The following is a 19,343-nucleotide window of genomic DNA, read 5'->3' on the forward strand; positions in this document are numbered from 1 at the left end:
ATCTCTAGGCCCTTGCTCATTTCCATTATACTTTTCTGGATATCTGCCCTCTTCTCCTCTCTCCCTACCCATCCTAAAGGCACCCCATCCACGATGGCATATCTCTGCTATGAAATTTTTTCTCATAGAAACCTTTCCTGAAACTTCATCGAACTTAAATCTGTGTCATTCATTTAGCACATAGCATGTTGCATCGCAAATTGCTCTGTCTCCAAGGGAAATGTAAGACCTCCAAAGTCAAGAATAATTATTTCCAAGCCCTGGTTGGGTAGCTCAATTGATTAGAGCATCATCCTGTTATACGAATGTTATAGGGTTTGATCCCCCTTCGGAGCACATATGAGACTCAATCAATGAATGAATCAATAAGTGGAACAGCAATCCAATGTTCCCCCCTCTCAAATCAATATATAAAAATGTTAAGAAAAGAAAAAGAATGTTTCCTCTAGCATTTAATTTGGTCCATTTGTTGTTTAACTGTTTCACCATTATTTTACCCCATTACAGAAATGCAACAGAGACATGGACATTCCAATAACTGAAATATTTTCTCTTCTCCCAGAAACATAATATCCAAAGTTTTCTGTCCCACACACTGAAAACATTTTCTTCTAGCCATTTTACCTGTATTTAGAAGCATCTCTGATGTACTATGTTGGGACCAACTTCTTTAAATTCTGCAGCACTGATCCACATGTCCTGGAAGGCAGACAAAGATGCAAGAATAGAGCCTCCAATCCATACTGATAATTTCCTTTCTGGGGGAGCTATAACTTGCACAGGAGTATTGGCAGGTGCCACATTTGCTATATCTTTAACTAGCCGTTTGTCTAAACCAGGGAACAAGGTTGATCCCCCAGCAAGGATAATGTTGGAAAAAAAGGAGTTCCTCAAATCTGAATCGCATTTCATTATGCTGCTGAAGCACATCTTATCAATGCTAGGAGTCTCAAGGTTCATGAGAGATGGAGAGAAGAGGGCCTCTGGACATTTAAAGAGCTGGTCATGGAGCCTGATCATCTTCCCATCAGGTAGTTGGTAAATTTTCTCTATACAACCAGGTTTCTTGGCTATTTCCTCTTCATAGTTCATTGCCACATAACAAGCGGTTTCCTTAATGTCTGCGACAATCTTTCTGTCTGCAGCACTAAGCAGGATAATGCCATGGTCCTTCAACAGCATCATGAGGTAGTTAATGAGGTCAAGGCCAGCCAGGTGTAGCTGCTGGACACCATGAGGCAGGCAGTAACCTTCAAAAATGGGGACACACTCGGTAATCCCAGCACCTGAATTCATCACAAAGCCAGTTGTGAAGCCAGCAGCAAAGAGAGCCAGTACCCCCTGAATAGACATATAGAAGGCAGGAACTCCAAGATGCTCAAAAAACACTTCAGTGATCTGTTGTCGTTTGGCCAGTGGGTTCAGTGCTGGCTCAGTAATCAAGACTGGAACATCACAGGGCTTTAGCTTCAGGTTATGGTCATAGATATGCTTCCATGTGATCTCCATGTCCCCCCACGAAGTAATGAGACCACGCTCCACTGGGTAGCTGTAGGAAGAACAATAGCATAAATGGCAGTTTCTACCATATGGGCATTTCCCCATATTTTTCACCAATCTCCCTTTATGGACAGTGACTGCCAGAGCCTCTCAGAAAAGGTAACTACCAGCAAAAGTAGAGCTACCTTCCTCTGCAATTTCTGTTGTTTTCCATTCTCCCTACCCACTTTGGAAGACCTTTTGTGGCTTTTAAAAAGTTGGGGGGGGTCATCTTAACAAAATAGTTAATTGAAAAAATAACCCAAATGACAAAAGTACCGTGAATTAACATTCTTAAATGAATTTGTATTTTATGGATAAGTTTATATGTTTGGGTGCATTTGTATAGCTACATAAAGCAAGTAATATTCACTCATTAGATAATTGGTATCCTCGGAGATTGGTGACCTACGCATCTCCAATAACGCAGGCTCGCTGAGACTCTACTAGCTTGCTTACCTTGTCTCTCACCCTTACGCACCCCACCAAGGTTCTCGCTCCTTCCCCTCTGTGGGTCCTGCCAGTCAGAAAAAGGCGGTACCTGATGGACAGCGAGCTTCTCCTTTCCTGCGCTTGCTCACCCACGTACAGCTCCAGCGCGCCCTCAGCCGCCCAGCTCCGTCCTTTGACGCGGCCGATAATGTTCGGGTAGATAAACTGAGGCACCCGGGATCCAGCCAGGCCCGCCTTGATCACTCCCGAGCCGTTGTCGATCACCACCGGTAGCGGGTAGTTGCTCATGCTGCCCACACCAACGCCACCTCCGCCGCCTCCTCCGGTTGCCCGGCCGGGCCGCTCCAGCTGCCCTGGCTGCGGACAGAGCCAGGAGGATGGAAAGTGCAGAGCGCAGCCCCTAGGCGGCCTTACAAGGTGCCAGTGATGCGCGGGAGCAGACGACCTGGAACGCGGTGTCACAAAGGCCCCCACAAAGACCTTAGCGCCCAGGACTATAGACTGTCCGAACACACAGTGCGCTCCAAAGGACCGCTCACCATTGGGTCTCATGGTGGCTTCACTCCCTCACCCCTGGAATCCCGGAATACCCTTATCAGGAAAACCCGATTTTCCTCCCCAAAGATATAATCCAACCCTTCACAGGTGGCTTTCTCTAATTGCTCGATGAGCTATAAAAATAGTTTTATTTCCCCAAACCATTGAATTCTGGTTACTAAGTGTCGAACCAGGGGCCTGAGGAAAGCTCTGGAGTACGCTGTTGAAACTGGGAAAAGATGGAGAGATTAGACAAAGGAAAGTTGTCTCAGCAGTGGAGGTACCCTGTTTCCCCGAAAATAAGACATCGCCCGAAAATAGACCTAGTGCAATTTTTTTTCAAGCTCAGAAATATAAGACCTCCTCTGAAAATAAAACCTAGCGGCAGTCATTGCTACAGCTCCCCCCAAATTCTTGATGGAATTCAGAGTTTGGCTGGTTATGCTGATGTTTATGATGACATGACTGCAGTATATTAATACATGTTGATTTTTTGTTCAACAATAAATGTGAATTCTTGTTCATGGAAAAATAAGACATCCCCTGAAATTAAGACCTAGCGCATCGTTAGGAGCAAAAAATAATATAAGACACTGTCTTATTTTCGGGGAAACACGGTAGGTCCCTGATTTTGAAAGCTTGTCGACTTCTGAAAAGAGAAGGGGGGGGAGGGAAATGCTAGGACTTAAAGTGAATTTAAAAAAATTTTTTTTTCCCCTATATACTGGGCAATAGTTGGTTGTTTCTTTCCTGGGGTTTGTGAGCAAAATGTACTCAAAACTAAAATGGTAGAATCTCACATTTATTTATTTGTTTGTTTGTTTGTTTGTTTAAGCAATCTCATCGGGTTATATCCTGAGGTAATTAACTCTTATTCCGAAAATTTCTGGATTTTTAACCTAAAGGTGTGTCTGTCTCTTTGCAGGAAAAGTAATATTCCTTAAGTCATATGAAGCTCAGGTTTAAAAACACTGTGTGCCAAAAAATGCATCTTGGTGTCTGCGCCATCCAAACGCCCCTCCCCTCAACTTTGCACACCCTGTAGAGAGGATTTTAAAATCAGTCCGCAACTTAGAAGCTCTGGTAAAGAAACTCAAAAGCTATTTACACGTCCCTCCACTAGGGGCTTGGAAGAGTCGCTTTCTCGCTGGCTGCGTCCCAGCTTCGGGATTTGGTGACGCGCGCCATTGAAGAATCAGGGACTGAAGTGTTCCTTGAGGATTGCACCGTTTCAGGGTGGCGAAGCCCAGACACTTGTTTGGCACTTTCAAGCAGCCCAACCGCAGGGAAAAGATAGGTAATAACCACGTCTCTCCCACTGAAGAATGTTCTCCCACAAGAAGGGGAACTAGCGGGTGGGTAGGTGTAGGTGGGGGCTTTAAAAAAAAGTACACAGAAATTACAACTTTTGAAATAGTAGCACTGTTCCATTAAACATACGGTTATTTTTCCTTTTCCTGTTTTATTATTTTCTTTCTGTTAAAAGTTACGTTAATGGTACACGGTTTTAACACCAACTGAAATGCAAGTTACAATATCTATATCTAGGACTTTCTGAACTGCAGCTTACAGCCAGGTTTCCGTAGTGTAGTGGTTATCACGTTCGCCTAACACGCGAAAGGTCCCCGGTTCGAAACCGGGCGGAAACAGTGCTTTTTTTGTTTTTTTTTTTTCTTTACGTTTTAGTCCCTCTTAGCAAGGCTTTTAAAAAGCCAGTAACTTGCAGAGATGGCTTGCCATGCGCAAGAAAGGAAGGACTCCAGACTTAATTTTTTTTAAAAATTCAACTGACAACTTGATACTGGGAAAATAATTTAATATACAGCTTAGAAGGGGAGATCATTATGCTACCTAGTTTTCCCCCTAAGACTGCAGATCTTTATAAATGCCGGAGACCATGCTTTATTCGTATTCTATATACAAATTGTCGTGCTTGACACCTAGGAAAGGCTCAGATATTTCTGAATTAATAACTCATCAAAAGTAGTTCAGGCAAAAATTAAAGTGGAATCAGAAAATTATACTCAGGAAGATAAAATTGTTAGATCAAGGGCCTCAAGGTCTGGATCATCCTTACTGTTATTCTTGCTAAATGTTAAATTGTAGCTCAGTATTTTACATACCAGCTGTAAACAGGATGAGCTTGACAGGAACACAACTGGTAAGTGTAGCCAACTGCAAAGAAGAAATCAGCGTGTAATTGACCGAACTGTATATAGGCAATGTGCTGGAGACAGAGCTTTGGATATGAATCCCGTCTTCTTTATTTGCCGGAAGAAAATAAAACTGCCAGGCAGTTTTATTAATTTTTTAATATAGCACCCCAAGCAGCCAATCCCTTGAGTTCAGCAACACAGTTAAGAACCATCCTCAATTTTGTTCCTTACAAACATAACAGTTGTGATTTTATACACAAATACGATTCTGAGTAGAGAGAAATAAGTTATGGAAACAGCAAACAGAATCTGGCTGGAAAAATCTTGGAGAGAAGAAACGAATAAATTCAAGTTGAGATTGTCCTTTAAAATCAAGTTGCGAGTACATTTCCTATGGTTCTGACATAATTTTTAATAATTAATGTTGAAGTTTTGGTTTTCTGATATTTATGATGTCCGCGGGTACTAGGGAAGAATCCGCCTTAACATAACATGACTGATCTTACTGTTTCTGCTCTTTTTGTATATTATGGAAACTGGCTTCCCCTTCCTTCACCAAACAAAATCTGAATTCGATGTAAATAATTGTATTAAAATGTTCCTAGCCCATACTCAGAACCTTTTCCGGTATAACGCCCACCTTCCTCCAATGTTGCGCATGCCCAGTGTGCCCTACTGCTTTGCTCCGCTTTCGTGCATCAGACTTCTGTCTCCAGGTAAGGGTATCCTGGAAACTGGGCTACAGTTGGCCGATGCAAACAAAACCCAGGCGGTCGCAAGACCTTTCGGGTATGTAAACTGAGAAGGGGTGATCAGTGTCAGCTCAAAAATTCCCCATGGCCGAGATCCCAGTACACAAAGCAGTTGTTCATGAGGAAGGGAAGGCTGATGGGAGAAGGCAAGCAACTACAAGCCCCAGCATGCAGTGCGCAGTTCGGCTCCTGGAAAGAGGGCTGCGGTCCTGCTATACCAGGCGTTGGGCCAAATTCTGGCAGAGCGCGAGACACCGACTGGCGGCCAGCCAGAATGCTGAGAATGAGGAAGACGGGCGGGGCGCTGTGAGCAAGTCCTGAGGTCTCCTGTATCTGAAGCTATTTTGGGGGGCCCCTGGAATGTAAGGTGTGTGTCTGTAGGCCAGCCAGCTCAGCCCAGGCCGGTATCAGGCCTCCAGGGTCCTAGAGTCTCCAGTGTTACTAAAGGACACCTGGAGCCGGATGTGACGTTACTGTGGAGGAAGAAGAGAGGTGGAGCGTGGCGTGGTGACGTCCCCCCAAGATGGCGGAGAGAGAGTGAAGAAACAAGTGTTCCCGCTTGGTTTGATAGAGGTGAGTTCTCCCTTCATCCCTAACCCACTATCCGCGTTCTCTTAAGATCCTGGGCCACTGGGGAGCAGGCACCTTGGAGTTCGAGCTCAACTGAGGACGAAATCGTTAATGTGGAAAGCTTGGGCGAGGCAGCATGGTGTTGGTCTTGGTTACAATCTGCTGTGGAATTGGGGGTAGTGGGAGCTGGGGAAGGGCGGGCTGCAGAAGTCGTGAGAGACTGGCTTTCATTGTCACTCTACGATGCCACCTTGAGAACTGGGAGAGTGAGGGGGTATGGCCTCTTCCCGGAGGGGGACGGAACCTTTGACAAGTCTTGGCTTTGGCCTTGCTCATTCTCCACCCCCTGGACACACGCCTAGCGTTTTGAAGCAACTCTGCACCTCGAAAACTAACAGGTTTCGGTGACTTGAGAGCAATTTTAAAGCATTCGTACCGTGTCTTTTCCTCATCTGTCCCGTAGAATCATTTCTTAATGGTTAATTTTTTTCTTAACATGTGTGCCTGCTGAGTTTGGAAGTCTGAAGTTTCAACTGGTGCAAAATCGAGAAATTTTGCGGTGCCTTTTTTTTTCAGCTTGTGGAAGTGTTTTTTCGCTCATTGCCATTTATTGGTGTGTCCAAAGGATTGTGTCTGTTGGCCAAGATGAAACAAGGATACAAAGAACTTACCTCTTCAGCATTTCTGACCATTATCCGTTTGATAAGGATTTCTTGGTGGAGGGATAAAATGAGAACTGACTTTATTGCTGTTCCTGTTATGTCCTATGTCCCTTCTCCCCTTACCAATTGCTTGGGTGAAACATTTGATAAAAACTTAGGATTGCTGATTTGCTATTTCTTTTTGTCTTTTAGAACAAGGGTAAAATTCCACTCAGATATCAAAATGCAGTATTCGCACCACTGTGAGCACCTTTTAGAGCGACTGAACAAACAACGGGAAGCAGGTTTTCTTTGTGACTGCACCATAGTGATTGGGGAATTCCAGTTTAAAGCTCATAGGAATGTGCTTGCCTCGTTTAGTGAGTATTTTGGTGCGATCTACAGAAGCACTTCTGAGAACAATGTCATTCTTGATCAGAGTCAGGTGAAGGCAGATGGATTTAAGAAACTGTTGGAGTTTATATACACAGGAACTTTAAACCTTGACAGGTAAAGTACACATTTTATTTCATTTGTAAAAGCTAATCAACAGTCTTAAGAGTAAAAGTAGATTTGTATTTTTTACATTCAATCCCTAAACTCCAAGTCTTTAAATATTGATGTGTACAATTTTGTTTTTTTAAGAAGTTAATATTACTGATTTTGATGAACAGACTACATTTTTAAGCACAAAAAGCACAGATGTTAATATGATTAAAGCCTTGTTTCTGACACATTTGATTTAACTACTGAAACAAAGCCTGTGATTTCAGTTACATAAACTTGAAGATCAAACACAATGAATTCTAAGTGAATTCTAGTCTCCCCTTGCTCTTTGGTCTTTATGTTTCTCTGGTCTTCTCTCTCCCTCACTTTCTGTCCCTATATATTAAGGTGTTTGGGGTGAAAGTGTAGATAAAGACCTGCCTCTGTGTTCATTTAATAGTGTTCCCATTCAACTATAAATAGCAATATGCAGGACCTCTTCCTGATCTTGACTCAGGAAAATGACTTCATTGGAGTATAAATGGCAGTGACTTCTATTATTTCTGTAAAGTTACCGATATTAATGCTTAAGTCAGGTCCAAGGCAGTAGAGTGCTTCCCCATAGGCTGACTGCTGTCACTGCACTAACAAGGAGTAGTTACTGGGGACTTTGAAAACACAGGTACTATGTGTCTCCCATACATAATGATCTATATAATTAGCTTAATAGCAATGCATTTATTAGTTTGTGGGGAAAAAGGTGAAGCAGATTAAAGGAAAGAGAATCCAAATTACTATTTTCCACCTCTTGTGAAAGTGTGAACATGAATGAAATCATAATCTTCTGACAGAAAGAACATGGGCTTTTGAATTAGATCTTGCCTGTCAGTTACTATGTCTCTTGAGCAAGATGCAAACTCTTTGGGCCTCAGTTTTCCCATCTGTTAAAATGAGATGGTAATACTTGCCTTGGTGTTACTGTGAAGGCCCATGTCCCAGTGAACGTTAGTTTCCTTGATTTTTCTCTCCTCCACCCTCTCCCCCTTTAATTCTACATTTCTTTGAAAAAAATTAGAAAAAAAAAAACTAAACACTTGAAATTCTGCCACCCACTGATAACCAGTATTAATATTTTGAAAAGTAGCCTTTTATTCTTTTCCAGATGATCTCTACGGATATATACACATACACATAAAGCTAAATCCTCCCTTCTTTTTTACATTGCAGCTTATCATGGAAATGTATCTCTTTAAAAAGTTAGAATCATGATGTTCCTTAATACTTTTGAAAAAGGAAACATGCTGTTTTGGAATTATTTTTTAAATGTTGGTATAATGAAATCTTTGAGTCAGTTCTGTATAAATTGAATAAAGGAATAGAGCAGTGTCATAGATTAAGGTGTTTGGGGTGATAAATTATTTAAATTTAATGAATAGTTGACTATATAAGTGCCTGTGATTAAAAATTCAAAATACTTAATATAAAATAACCACAAAACCAGTCAATTTTGGTTGCTCTTCAATTTAGTGTTTTCCCTTTCTCAGTTTGCTGGGAAAATCTTCAGTTCTCTGAAGGGCATCTGACTTGGTGCTTTCAAGCAAAGAACCAGAGTAAAGAAGAGCCAGATGTTGCTCAATCTTTTTGGTATATATCTTTCCTGGGGAGCTCATTGTTTTGAGCCCAGCTGCAAATGTAAGAGAAGACTGTACCAAAAGAAAAAGTCTTTGTAATTTAGTGAATAATAGACTATTAAGTGGACTCAGGAGCCAGATTACCTTGGTCAAATTTTAGTTCTAACACTGTTATCTAGGGAAAGTTATTTAATTTTTTTGGACCTCTGATCCTTCATTTGTATGTAAAATGGCAATTATAACTGATTCCATAGCCATATCCTGAGGTTAAACTACTTATAAAGCATTTAGCTAGATACCTGCAAGATGTAATAACTCAATTAATGCTCAAAAAGTAAAGCAAATTTTTAAGTATCGTAACCTCATGCTGGTAAACAAAAGCACATCAGTTATTGGCATAAACAAGTGCTGATTGGTTCTCTTAATTAAGTGAGATAATAGTCTGTCTATGAAATGGATAAGTAATTTGTATGAATTAATGTTTTAATATGTGTCTCAATGTTAGTTCGTATTGGTCTTAAAGACTACCTGACCTTGTCATCTGTTCAGTGGTTCATTTTATGGAGCACTGAACACAATTAGAGTATGAGACCAAAGTATAAAAAGTGATAGAGTAAATTTGGCTTTCATTCTAGTGGTGTCTCTGATTTACCTAGGGGAAAGACTCAATTTGCAAACAGATTATGTTCCAAAAGTGTATTTGTAGTATGTTTAGGAACTTGGAATGGATTTTCCCAGAAAATTAAATGATCCTTAAACTGGTGATTAGGTTTACAAAGTAGATTATAAATCTAGTTGATAATCAGCTGGAAAAAATGACTATATGTATAATAAAAACAAATTTTTAAAAGCCATTTTAATGCTAAATTTAAAAAGAGGGAACATATAGGTGGCATTTGAGGCAAAGCAGGTTTAATTAGATTATGAGAAAATGAGTAGAGATTTGTAGATACTGTATTACATATGCTTTCAATGATCTGAGAGGTTCGTGACACTTTTTATTTCAGTTCAAATTTTCTTTTTTAAAAAGAAAGATTATTAATAGTGCTATATTTACATTATTAACTATGACTAAAACCCTTTTTTAGCTCATACATATAACGAATAGGGAAAATGGTTATTTTTTCCTGGAAAATTAAATAAAATTTTGGGGAAATGGCAAGTAGAAAAGTTACTTGAGGAAGGAGTGAGTGAGTGTGTGTGTGTGTCCCCTCAATTAAAAGGGTCACCTTTTTAGTGTTAATACCAACTCATCTCTGATTTTACAGTTGAGAAAATTGAAGCTAGTACTAGAATAAACAACCTTTCACTACATTGTTAATTCTGGAGGGCAGAGTCTATATCAGATAATTTTTAATGTCCCTCTTAGTACCACACTTGGTGGGGCTCAGTAAATATTGACTGGAATGTTGAACAAGGTGACTTAAGTTTTTCTATATAATTCTAATATGACAAACTCCAGCTAGCTTAGCTTGGTGTCTCACACACACACAAAGTGGAAGGGTTACAAGACAGAGCACATTCTGAAACCTGTTCCTCCAAGTGTCATCCATGGACTAGCAGCATTGGCATCACCAAGGTATATGTTAGAAATGCAGACACTCGGACAACCACAGACCTTCTGGATCTGAATCTGCACTTAACAGGATCCCTTGGTGATTCCCATACATAGGAAAATTTGAAAAACACAGTTAAAGTCCCTCACAGAGGGAGGAGAGCAGAGGAAGATAATAGGAAACAGTTTTTTTTAGACTTTTTCCTATTGTCTATTCAGAAGAGTTGGTTGCAGTGTGAAGAGGGCTTGGGGTGAATGGGAGGAGGCAGTAAATTACCAATAGTTACTTTTATGTTCCAAGTATTATTTGAAACAGGTAGAAATTTTAACACTTTATTTTTCTGTAGTGGTACATAGATAGCTGTGAATAACCACTATTTTTCAACTTTTCAAGTCCTGTAAAGCTGGACATTTTTGCTTAAACATTTCTGAGTGAATGAATCAATTTTGTAGATTTGTTCTCTTAGTTATGCCTTTCTCATATTTGCTTCTTTAGGTCTTTAAAAGACATTGAAATACATATGCAGCTCTGTTTTAAAGTTTTATTTTATCAGAATATTGTCATTTAGCCTTGTTTCCTTACAGTTGGAATGTAAAAGAAATCCATCAGGCTGCAGACTATCTCAAAGTGGAAGAGGTGGTCACTAAATGTAAAATAAAGATGGAAGATTTTGCTTTTATTGCTAATCCCTCTTCTACAGAGATATCTAGTATTACTGGAAACATTGAAATGAATCAACAGACTTGTCTTCTTACTCTACGAGATTATAACAATCGGGAGAAATCAGAAGTGTCTACAGATTTAGTTCGGGCAAATCCTAAACAAGGGGCTTTAGCAAAGAAGTCGTCTCAAACTAAAAAGAAGAAGAAGGCCTTCAACTCCCAGAAAACAGGGCAGAATAAAAGAGTGCAATATCCCAGCGACATTTTAGAGAATGCATCTGTTGAATTATTTCTAGATGCAAATAAGTTGTCCACACCTGTAATAGAACAGGTTGCACAAAGAAATGATAATTCAGAACTTGAGTTGACATCAGTTGTGGAAAATACTTTTCCAGCACAAGATACTGTGCAGACTGTTACAGTGAAACGGAAACGTGGAAAATCACAGCCAAATTGTGCTCTGAAAGAACACTCTATGTCTAACATAGCCAGCGTCAAGAACTCTTATGAGCTGGAGAGCTCTGGGGAAGAGCTGGATCAAAGGTATTCCAAGGCCAAACCAATGTGTAATACATGTGGGAAAATGTTTTCAGAAGCCAGCAGCTTAAGAAGGCACATGAGAATACATAAAGGAGTCAAACCTTATGTTTGCCACTTGTGTGGAAAGGCATTTACCCAGTGTAACCAGCTGAAAACACATGTAAGAACTCATACAGGTAAGACTGGTGTGTAGGAGAAATAATTGTTTTTATAATATGACTGAAATAGTACTTGTTACAGAGAATATATTAATATACAGTGACCAAAGTTTGCTATATACTCATATGCATAAAAGGATTTAGCATGTTAAAATATTGAAAATTTCTTTATTATTGTGAGCAGGTATTTAATGGCTATTTATTTTATTGTAACTGATACTCTCTAGTCCTAATACATGAGCTCTTTCCCCAAGTTAAAGTAAACATAAATTTAGGTCTAGCTTACTAAGTATTTAACACGGACGAAGATATTAAAACTGATAACGAGAAAAAAGTAATTACCACTCCGGCCACGTCTCATTTTGCCCACACATCTCACCACCTGTTTCCTAGACTTTGTCACCTTCTAAACATTTATTGGCATTACACAAGATTCCTCCCTCAGCTTCTACACTTACCTGTTTACACTTAGATTTGTGCTTTTTAAGTTGCAATATGTATTTCTCTAACTGATCACCTTTTACTATTAGGAATTAAGAAACGCTAATATTTTTTAACTCTACTTGTATTTTAAATAGTTAATCTGGAAGAATAGACTCTTATTTGCTTTTTTACTTCTAGCAGCTGACATTTTCAGAATATCGAAACTAGTATTGTTGATGGACTCTTGAAAGTTTATGTGACTTAAGCAACTAAAACAGAATCTTTCTAAATATAGATTATTTCTTTTTTTAGGTGAGAAGCCATACAAATGTGAATTGTGTGATAAAGGATTTGCTCAGAAATGTCAACTAGTCTTCCATAGTCGCATGCATCATGGTGAGGAAAAACCCTATAAATGTGATGTATGCAATTTACAGTTTGCAACTTCTAGCAATCTCAAGATTCATGCAAGGTAAAAAATAAAAACCAAATTGTTTGTTCTTTGAGTCTCAGTCACAATAGTCTTATAAATAGACTACTTGTTAGAATTCAGGACAGTAGAGTTCTAGTTGTGGTTCCATCATATAATATTCTTAGCACAGTCAAGGAACCACAAGAAAGCCGTGGTGGCTGGAGGAAAATAAGTGAGGGAGTGGTACAAGATCAGAATGGTAGTAAGGTGTCCAGATGGTATAAGGTTTTATAGGCCATTATAAACCTTTTATTATTGAGATTGAGAAATAAGTGATGTGATGTTGCTTGCCTTTTAAGAGGATCACTCTGGCTGCTATATTTGGGAAAAATTATAGGATTGTAAGAGTGGAAGCAAATTTACCAGTTAGGAAAGTTATAGGTAAAACACACGTGAGAGTGATGTTGGTTCAGTCAGAGTGGTGTCAGTGAAAAGGATAAGTAGTAGTCAGATTCTGAATATATTTATAAATGTAGGACAAACAATTTGTTGCAGATTGGATGTGGGGTATAAAAGAAAGGAGGGGAGGGAGGGAGGATCAAAGATGATTTTGACATTTTGAGCCTGGCCGCCTGAAAAGATGGAATCACCATTAACTCAAATGGAGAAAATTTGTGTAGAGAGTAGGGTAAGCAGGAGTACAGAAGTTGTTTGAATAGAGTTCTGAACATACTAATTTTAGATGACTGTTAGATATCTGAATGGAGATATACAATACACAGTTGGTTATTTAAGTCTGAAATGTAGGGGATTGGTTTGATCTGAAGATATATATTTGGGAGTCATTAACATACATTGAGTTGGCCAAAAGATTTGTTTAGTTAGCGGTCTTTAACTTCATCCAAAATAATTTTGTTAGATTGTACTGTGACGGCTGTCATATCTGCATGCAATAAAAAAAATCAAAATTGGTGAAATTTTGTGCAGCCATTTTATTAAAGATGGAAGAAAATAAGCAACATTTTTGTCATGTTATGCTTTATTGCTAGAGTTTTGAGGAAAGTTTTGAAGAGTGAATGAATGGACAAACAAAAAATAATTGCATGGCAAGTTAGCAGTGCACTTGAGAACCATATAAAGATGATGGCAAACTTTTGAATTGTTTTAGAACTGATGTTTTGAGAGAAAACATTGAAACTGTTGGTTTTAAATACATATACTTGGTCTGTTAAGATGAAATGAAATAAAAAACTGTATGAAAATTGTATGAAAAACACTTGCTTTATAAGTTGACCTCCAAAGTGTTTTATTTATTAACAGAGAACTCTATGTGTATTTACTAACAGGAAGCATAGTGGAGAGAAGCCATACGTCTGTGATAGGTGTGGACAGAGATTTGCCCAGGCCAGCACACTGACCTATCATGTTCGCAGGCATACTGGGGAAAAGCCTTATGTGTGTGATACTTGTGGGAAGGCATTTGCTGTCTCTAGTTCTCTGATCACTCATTCTCGGAAACATACAGGTAAGAATTTGACATGGAGAGACTGCTTAAAATAAGGAAAGTTGTAAATAAAAGAAAAGGGGAAGTTGAGCCTTTACAGAAAGTAGATTAAACTGTAGTTACATATCTGTTGTGTTTGTGCTTTTTGAAGCTTTTGATGTTTATGATTTTCTGATAAACATTATATATAAAAACCTTTTAATAACATAGAGTGGGTGAAATTTTTTATCATGTAACATATACATTAAAATCAGATATTTTTGATAACTTGAGTTGAAAAACTCCTTAGCCTCTTGAAGTTTCATTTCCCTTGGATAAAACTATAGAGTGAAATTAAAGGGTAAAGGTGGGTTTGGGTAGAACATTGATTTTGTAACTTTTTCTACACAGACATTCTAAGAGTTGCATATTAAGCAGATACAAGTATCTGTTTATCTGTAAATGCAAGTATCAGTTTTCAGACAGATTCTATTGTTCAAAGATTTTCATTTCTTTAGGGTACATTTTAATAAATATTTTCTAAATAATTTTATTCCTCTTAATAATAGATAGCAAGAGTTGAAATATGGATTGATGAATTTACATGTTTTAAATTTCTTGCCCAACTCTAGTCTACTAGAAGGACATTTGCAGAAAGTTTATTATGTGAAAAGCATCCGGTTACATAAAGAGTATAAAATATTTACTAATATTCATTTCAGTTGGATCACACTGAAGATACCTCTAAAATACAATATTATAAGGAAGTTTTAATTTAAATATTTAGAACAGCTTACTTTAGATTATTATAATTGATAAATATTATATTGGTATAGTACACCACTTCGCTATCTTTTATTTTCCATCTAGGTGAAAAACCATACATATGTGGTATTTGTGGGAAAAGTTTTATTTCCTCAGGAGAGCTCAACAAACACTTTCGATCCCATACAGGTCTGTGTTTAGGGGGAACATACTATATTTCTGGTTCTCTCTAATTTCTTTTTATGTAAACCTTGACTTTTAAACCACTGTGGACTCTATGGTATCTATATAGTAATATTTTAATGCACAAATATCAACTTTTCATTTGCTTATTTTTGTTTGTTTTTAGTTGTTAGGAGTATGAATTAAATTTGGTCAAGAATTGTGTAATTTTTAAGAGGTATGCCAGATAATCAATAGTTTTTTAAAATGATTTGGATAAATTGCACAGCTATATCAAGAAATGAAAAAGGAATAAGTTAAGATAATATTAGATTTCCTTATTAAACAGTGTTCATATGCCAGTTTTAGGAATAAATTTTAATATTGACATGTTTATTGTAAAAGGTAGTATGTAAGTAGTATGAAGAAAATATTGAATTAAAAAAAATCTTTAACAAAGGAAAAGGCCACTTTGAAAATGTGGTTTTGACTTTTTCTTTTTAAAAATTATCCCTCATAATTCCTGTCTAGAATAGTGTGAACACCTAGGAGACATTTAATAAATTTATTGTCAACTTCTGTGTTCTCATGCTGTTTGGTTTGCATAATAAAGCATCAAAACAGTTCTTCAAAAGAATTACAATTTTGTAGCACTTCATTATTTTAGTTTTTTAAAGGATTTTTCTAGTAATTTGTAAGCTACCTGAGAACGGAAACCGTAATTATGCTCCTCCCCACCCCCCATATGTCTTAGCCAGGCTCTGGCATATAATTGCACTCACTAAATATGTGATAAAAATTAAAGAGTAAGTTTTCTTTTTCAATTGATCAATTTGAGAGAGAGAGAAACATCTGTTAGTTGTTCTATTCATACATACATTCATTGGTTGATTCTTGTATGTGTCCTGACCAGGAAATCAAACCTTCAACTTTGGTGTATTGGGACAATACTCTAACCCACTGAACTACCAGACCAGGGCTGTTCTTTTTTGTTTTCTTTTTTTTTGTTGTTGGTTTTTTTTTAATTGATTTTAGAGAGAAGTTTTTGGTTTTCCTTTAGTTTAAAATTTCTGTTAATGAAAATGCTCGATTTTCCCTAAAATGGGGATGCTTTATATAAAGTAAAGGAGTACACACACACACACACACACACACACACACACACACACACACACATATGTGTGTGTGTGTATGGATATGTAGAGAGAGAGAGAGAGAGAGGTTTTTATTTCACTATATTAGAACCAAGTGATTAAAATGATAATTTGAAACTAAATTTAAAGTATAGTAATGTTTGCCTTGTGTACATAAACATTGATATTTTTGTCTTAGCTTCTAAAATATTGAGGTTTTAAACTTGTTTTTCAGGAGAAAGACCATTTATCTGCGAATTATGTGGAAATTCTTACACTGATATTAAAAATCTAAAGAAGCACAAAACAAAAGTTCATTCTGGTAAATGCTTATGTTTCTTAAAAACTTGGTGTACTCATATTGGTGATCTTAAAATGCTGAGATACACATTATAGCTGTTTAAATTAGATTTTTTTACAAACTAGATATGTATAAGGAAGGTAGCTTTGGAATTTGCACTCTGAATTTCTCTTCATATTGCTCTTATAATATTGAAATATTTTTTTTAAAAATCTGATTTATGAACAGTTTTAAAAATGAATACATAAGCAAACTGTATCACTATTCCCCATACTAGAGTCTGGGTTGCCTAGAGTTTACTGTAGTTATATGAAGAAAGGGCCATGATGAACACTAATCCAGATATATGTATGGAAATAAGGAAATGAGAAGCTCCCAATTTATAATATAGAAAAATAGGAAGCCAGACAACAAAATTTTAAGTCTTGCTTAAAATGAATCCTTGAAAAAGTTTCACTGACCTTACCATTTTCTTCTGTCTTGATTAGAAACAAAACAAAACACCAGGCTTCTTCAGTAGTAGAAACATTAGCGAATCTTTGATAGTAAATATAAATGTAAGGATTTAGTTAGTAGCATCTGAAAACTGCATTGAGTATAATTCAACAAAAAATTATTAAATACATCTAAAGTACACATAACTGCAGGGTATATGAAATTGAACAAGGCATAGTCTAATCTTCAGAGAACCTAGAGTCTGGTGTGGGAGACCAGAAATCTAAATGAATATATTTATAAGACAAAATGTAGGCTATAACAGAGACACAGAGGTGCTGAAGAAGAGATTAAAGACTTCTCAGGTATTGGAAAGGCTTAGTCCTAGGGAACTTGCAGGACAGAGAAGAGTTCAGAGGATGGAAATGGGAAAGGAAGGGCTCATTCCAGGCAACATTGTGGAGAGAGTTACTGGGACAAGAAAGTGCAGATTATATTCTGGTTGAACTGAAGAGTACTCTGCAAGAACCAAGTTACAATTTTATAAAAGCAAATAGGCAGTTTTGTCTAAAGAGGATAGTGAGATTGAAATCTTGTCAATACTTTGGGCTGTCAGGGAAATGGCGAAGCTAGTGGAGAATTTGAAGGCAAGATGTATCTTTAATCAGTATGATAATTATTCCCTTGAGTAGAGCAGAATTTCTAACCTCTGAAAATGTATGAATGTGCCATACCTCTGAACTTGTATGAATGATTTATTAATATAGTCAGTGGACAATTAAGAGTATTATGTGTATAGCACCATTAGGTACTTCAGTTGAAGATTGAGACATACCTAAGTTGACTGTTAAATATGCACTAAGAGGATGTCACAAGACAGTATATGAAGCATTGAAAAATGATAAAATAGATAAGAAACAGCTCACTCTAGACTAGAATAATTAAGTCCAGTTTTATCATGGAGCTGGTGTTTGAACCTAGTCTTGAAGTCCATATTAGATTCGTATAGATAATGAGAGCAGTTCAGCAAAAGAGAAGTAGCCTGAGTAAAATTTAGTATGGTGGTTGAAATGCAAGTTCTGGGAATGGTAAGGGGTTTTGTAAAGTTAGTATAATTTTTTTCCCCTTCCATTTCAGGGGCAGATAAAATTCTAGATTCTAGTATAGAAGATCATCCCTTAAGCGAACAAGATTCCATGCAAAAAAGCCCTTTATCAGAAACTTTGGATGTGAAACCTTCTGATATGACTTTACCACTAGCCCTTCCACTTGGGACTGAAGACCACCACATGCTTCTGCCTGTCACAGATAATCAGTCTCCTACATCGGATACATTGTTGAGGTCAACTGTGAATGGGTATTCAGAACCACAGTTGATTTTTTTACAACAATTATACTGACTTTGTGAGGAATATGGAATTGCTAAGACATCTCTGGTAGTAAACATAAACGTCTCTGGAAAGGTGCATATATAATGAACTTAAATTACCATTAATGTGAGTTTTGGCCATTATTATTCATTCACTGAAGTAACAGCACCTGGTGCTGCATCGTAACTGCAATGCCTGTTTTGAGTTTTGGCTTTTATGTCTAGATTACACATGCAGCTTTTTAAGAAATGAATTATACTACAGTAGCACTTGTTTTGGGTGGTTAAGTTTCATTTTCTTTTAGAGCTGTCTTAATTCCATTTTTATTTTGCATTTTAGAATTACCTTTCATTTATTGAAGTAGATCCGTCAGTTTATATGACTCAGTTTGACCTGTGGGATTTAAAACTTTTATTCCCCTCAAAATTTAAGCAAAATCCACGATGGCAGTAGCCCAAGAGTGTTGCTGTTACTGAGCCCCATACACCTGTGCATAAACTATAGGGGAAAAAATAAAATTTTATATTTCTGCCTACAAAAATTTAGGTACTAAATAAGAATTGTGCTATTTCTCTATTATAATCCATTGGAGGTAATTTTTCTAATGAAAAGAAAAGTCTTGCTCTTAAAAGCTAGAAAACTGTATATGAATTTTTGTTCATTTTAGAACTCAGTATTCTGGAGAAAACTAATAGTACTTTTGATTTGAGTTACCTGAGACTGCATTTTCAAAATAAGTTTATAATAGATATTTGGTGTTTTTACCTTGTTACAAGATAGCTTCAATATTTGACTCTGGTTGTGTTTTAATAGGTTTCTAGATTACTGAAGATGAGAAAAATATACTGAGTTTAAAACATTTTTAAGCCTCTTGTTACGCACTTTTTAAAATATTAAATTCTAAAAAGAATTTTTTAAATGTAAACTTAATGTATACTATAAATCACTTGGCTTCTGAATATGATTCATTATATTACATAGATTTAAGAAATTCCATTATAAGTAAACATTTGAGTTATCAGAAAGCCAGTGTATTAAACGTTTTATATTTGAGTTTTCTGTAAGTTTGGAGATTTAAAATTTTATAATAAACCACAATATTTGGTGGTGGTTGTAGCCTCACAGTAGCCCTTTTGCTTCCTAATGAACATAGACTATTCAGTATTATTTTATTTGCT

General features: G+C 37.1%; 2 protein-coding genes and 1 non-coding gene across 4 annotated transcripts; 2 read left to right on the forward strand and 1 right to left on the reverse strand.

The window, feature by feature from the left end:
* Window positions 1-468: 468 nt before the first annotated feature.
* Window positions 469-2,280, reverse strand: ACTRT3 (actin related protein T3). Its single transcript, XM_090275504.1, has 2 exons — window positions 2,081-2,280; window positions 469-1,549 (listed from the first exon to the last, which is right to left on the reverse strand). The coding sequence occupies exons 1-2, from the start codon at window positions 2,278-2,280 to the stop codon at window positions 631-633; spliced, it is 1,119 nt and encodes a 372-aa protein (XP_090131630.1). The 3' UTR covers window positions 469-630.
* A 1,825-nt stretch (window positions 2,281-4,105) lies between these two features.
* Window positions 4,106-4,178, forward strand: TRNAV-AAC (transfer RNA valine (anticodon AAC)). The gene has a single exon. It is a non-coding gene; the product is annotated as a tRNA-Val (tRNA).
* Window positions 4,179-5,498: 1,320 nt separating this feature from the next.
* MYNN (myoneurin) lies at window positions 5,499-18,771 on the forward strand. 2 transcript variants are annotated; one of them, XM_090273642.1, is made up of 8 exons: window positions 5,500-6,010; window positions 6,862-7,158; window positions 10,906-11,699; window positions 12,417-12,576; window positions 13,863-14,041; window positions 14,870-14,953; window positions 16,295-16,381; window positions 17,933-18,771. In XM_090273642.1, the coding sequence occupies exons 2-8, from the start codon at window positions 6,893-6,895 to the stop codon at window positions 18,193-18,195; spliced, it is 1,833 nt and encodes a 610-aa protein (XP_090129768.1). In that variant the 5' UTR covers window positions 5,500-6,010; window positions 6,862-6,892; the 3' UTR covers window positions 18,196-18,771. The 2 variants fall into 2 exon arrangements, with proteins under 2 accessions (XP_090129777.1, XP_090129768.1); XM_090273651.1 differs by lacking the exon at window positions 14,870-14,953 and having other exon boundaries at window positions 5,499-6,010.
* Window positions 18,772-19,343: the final 572 nt, after the last annotated feature.

Source organism: Furipterus horrens, unplaced genomic scaffold (assembly GCF_987537825.1).
Source record: "Furipterus horrens unplaced genomic scaffold, mFurHor1.1.pri manual_scaffold_1, whole genome shotgun sequence".
Classification (NCBI taxonomy): domain Eukaryota; kingdom Metazoa; phylum Chordata; class Mammalia; order Chiroptera; family Furipteridae; genus Furipterus; species Furipterus horrens.

Excerpts from the sequence above, each read along its gene's own strand:
- MYNN (XM_090273642.1), top strand. The coding sequence starts at position 6,893 with ATGCAGTATTCGCACCACTGTGAGCACCTTTTAGAGCGACTGAACAAA. Across the intron at positions 11,700-12,416 it reads ACATGTAAGAACTCATACAG|GTGAGAAGCCATACAAATGT; the intron begins GTAAGACTGGTG and ends TTCTTTTTTTAG. Across the intron at positions 16,382-17,932 it reads CAAAACAAAAGTTCATTCTG|GGGCAGATAAAATTCTAGAT; the intron begins GTAAATGCTTAT and ends CTTCCATTTCAG.
- ACTRT3 (XM_090275504.1), bottom strand. The coding sequence starts at position 2,280 with ATGAGCAACTACCCGCTACCGGTGGTGATCGACAACGGCTCGGGAGTG. Across the intron at positions 1,550-2,080 it reads AGAAGCTCGCTGTCCATCAG|CTACCCAGTGGAGCGTGGTC; the intron begins GTACCGCCTTTT and ends TTCTTCCTACAG.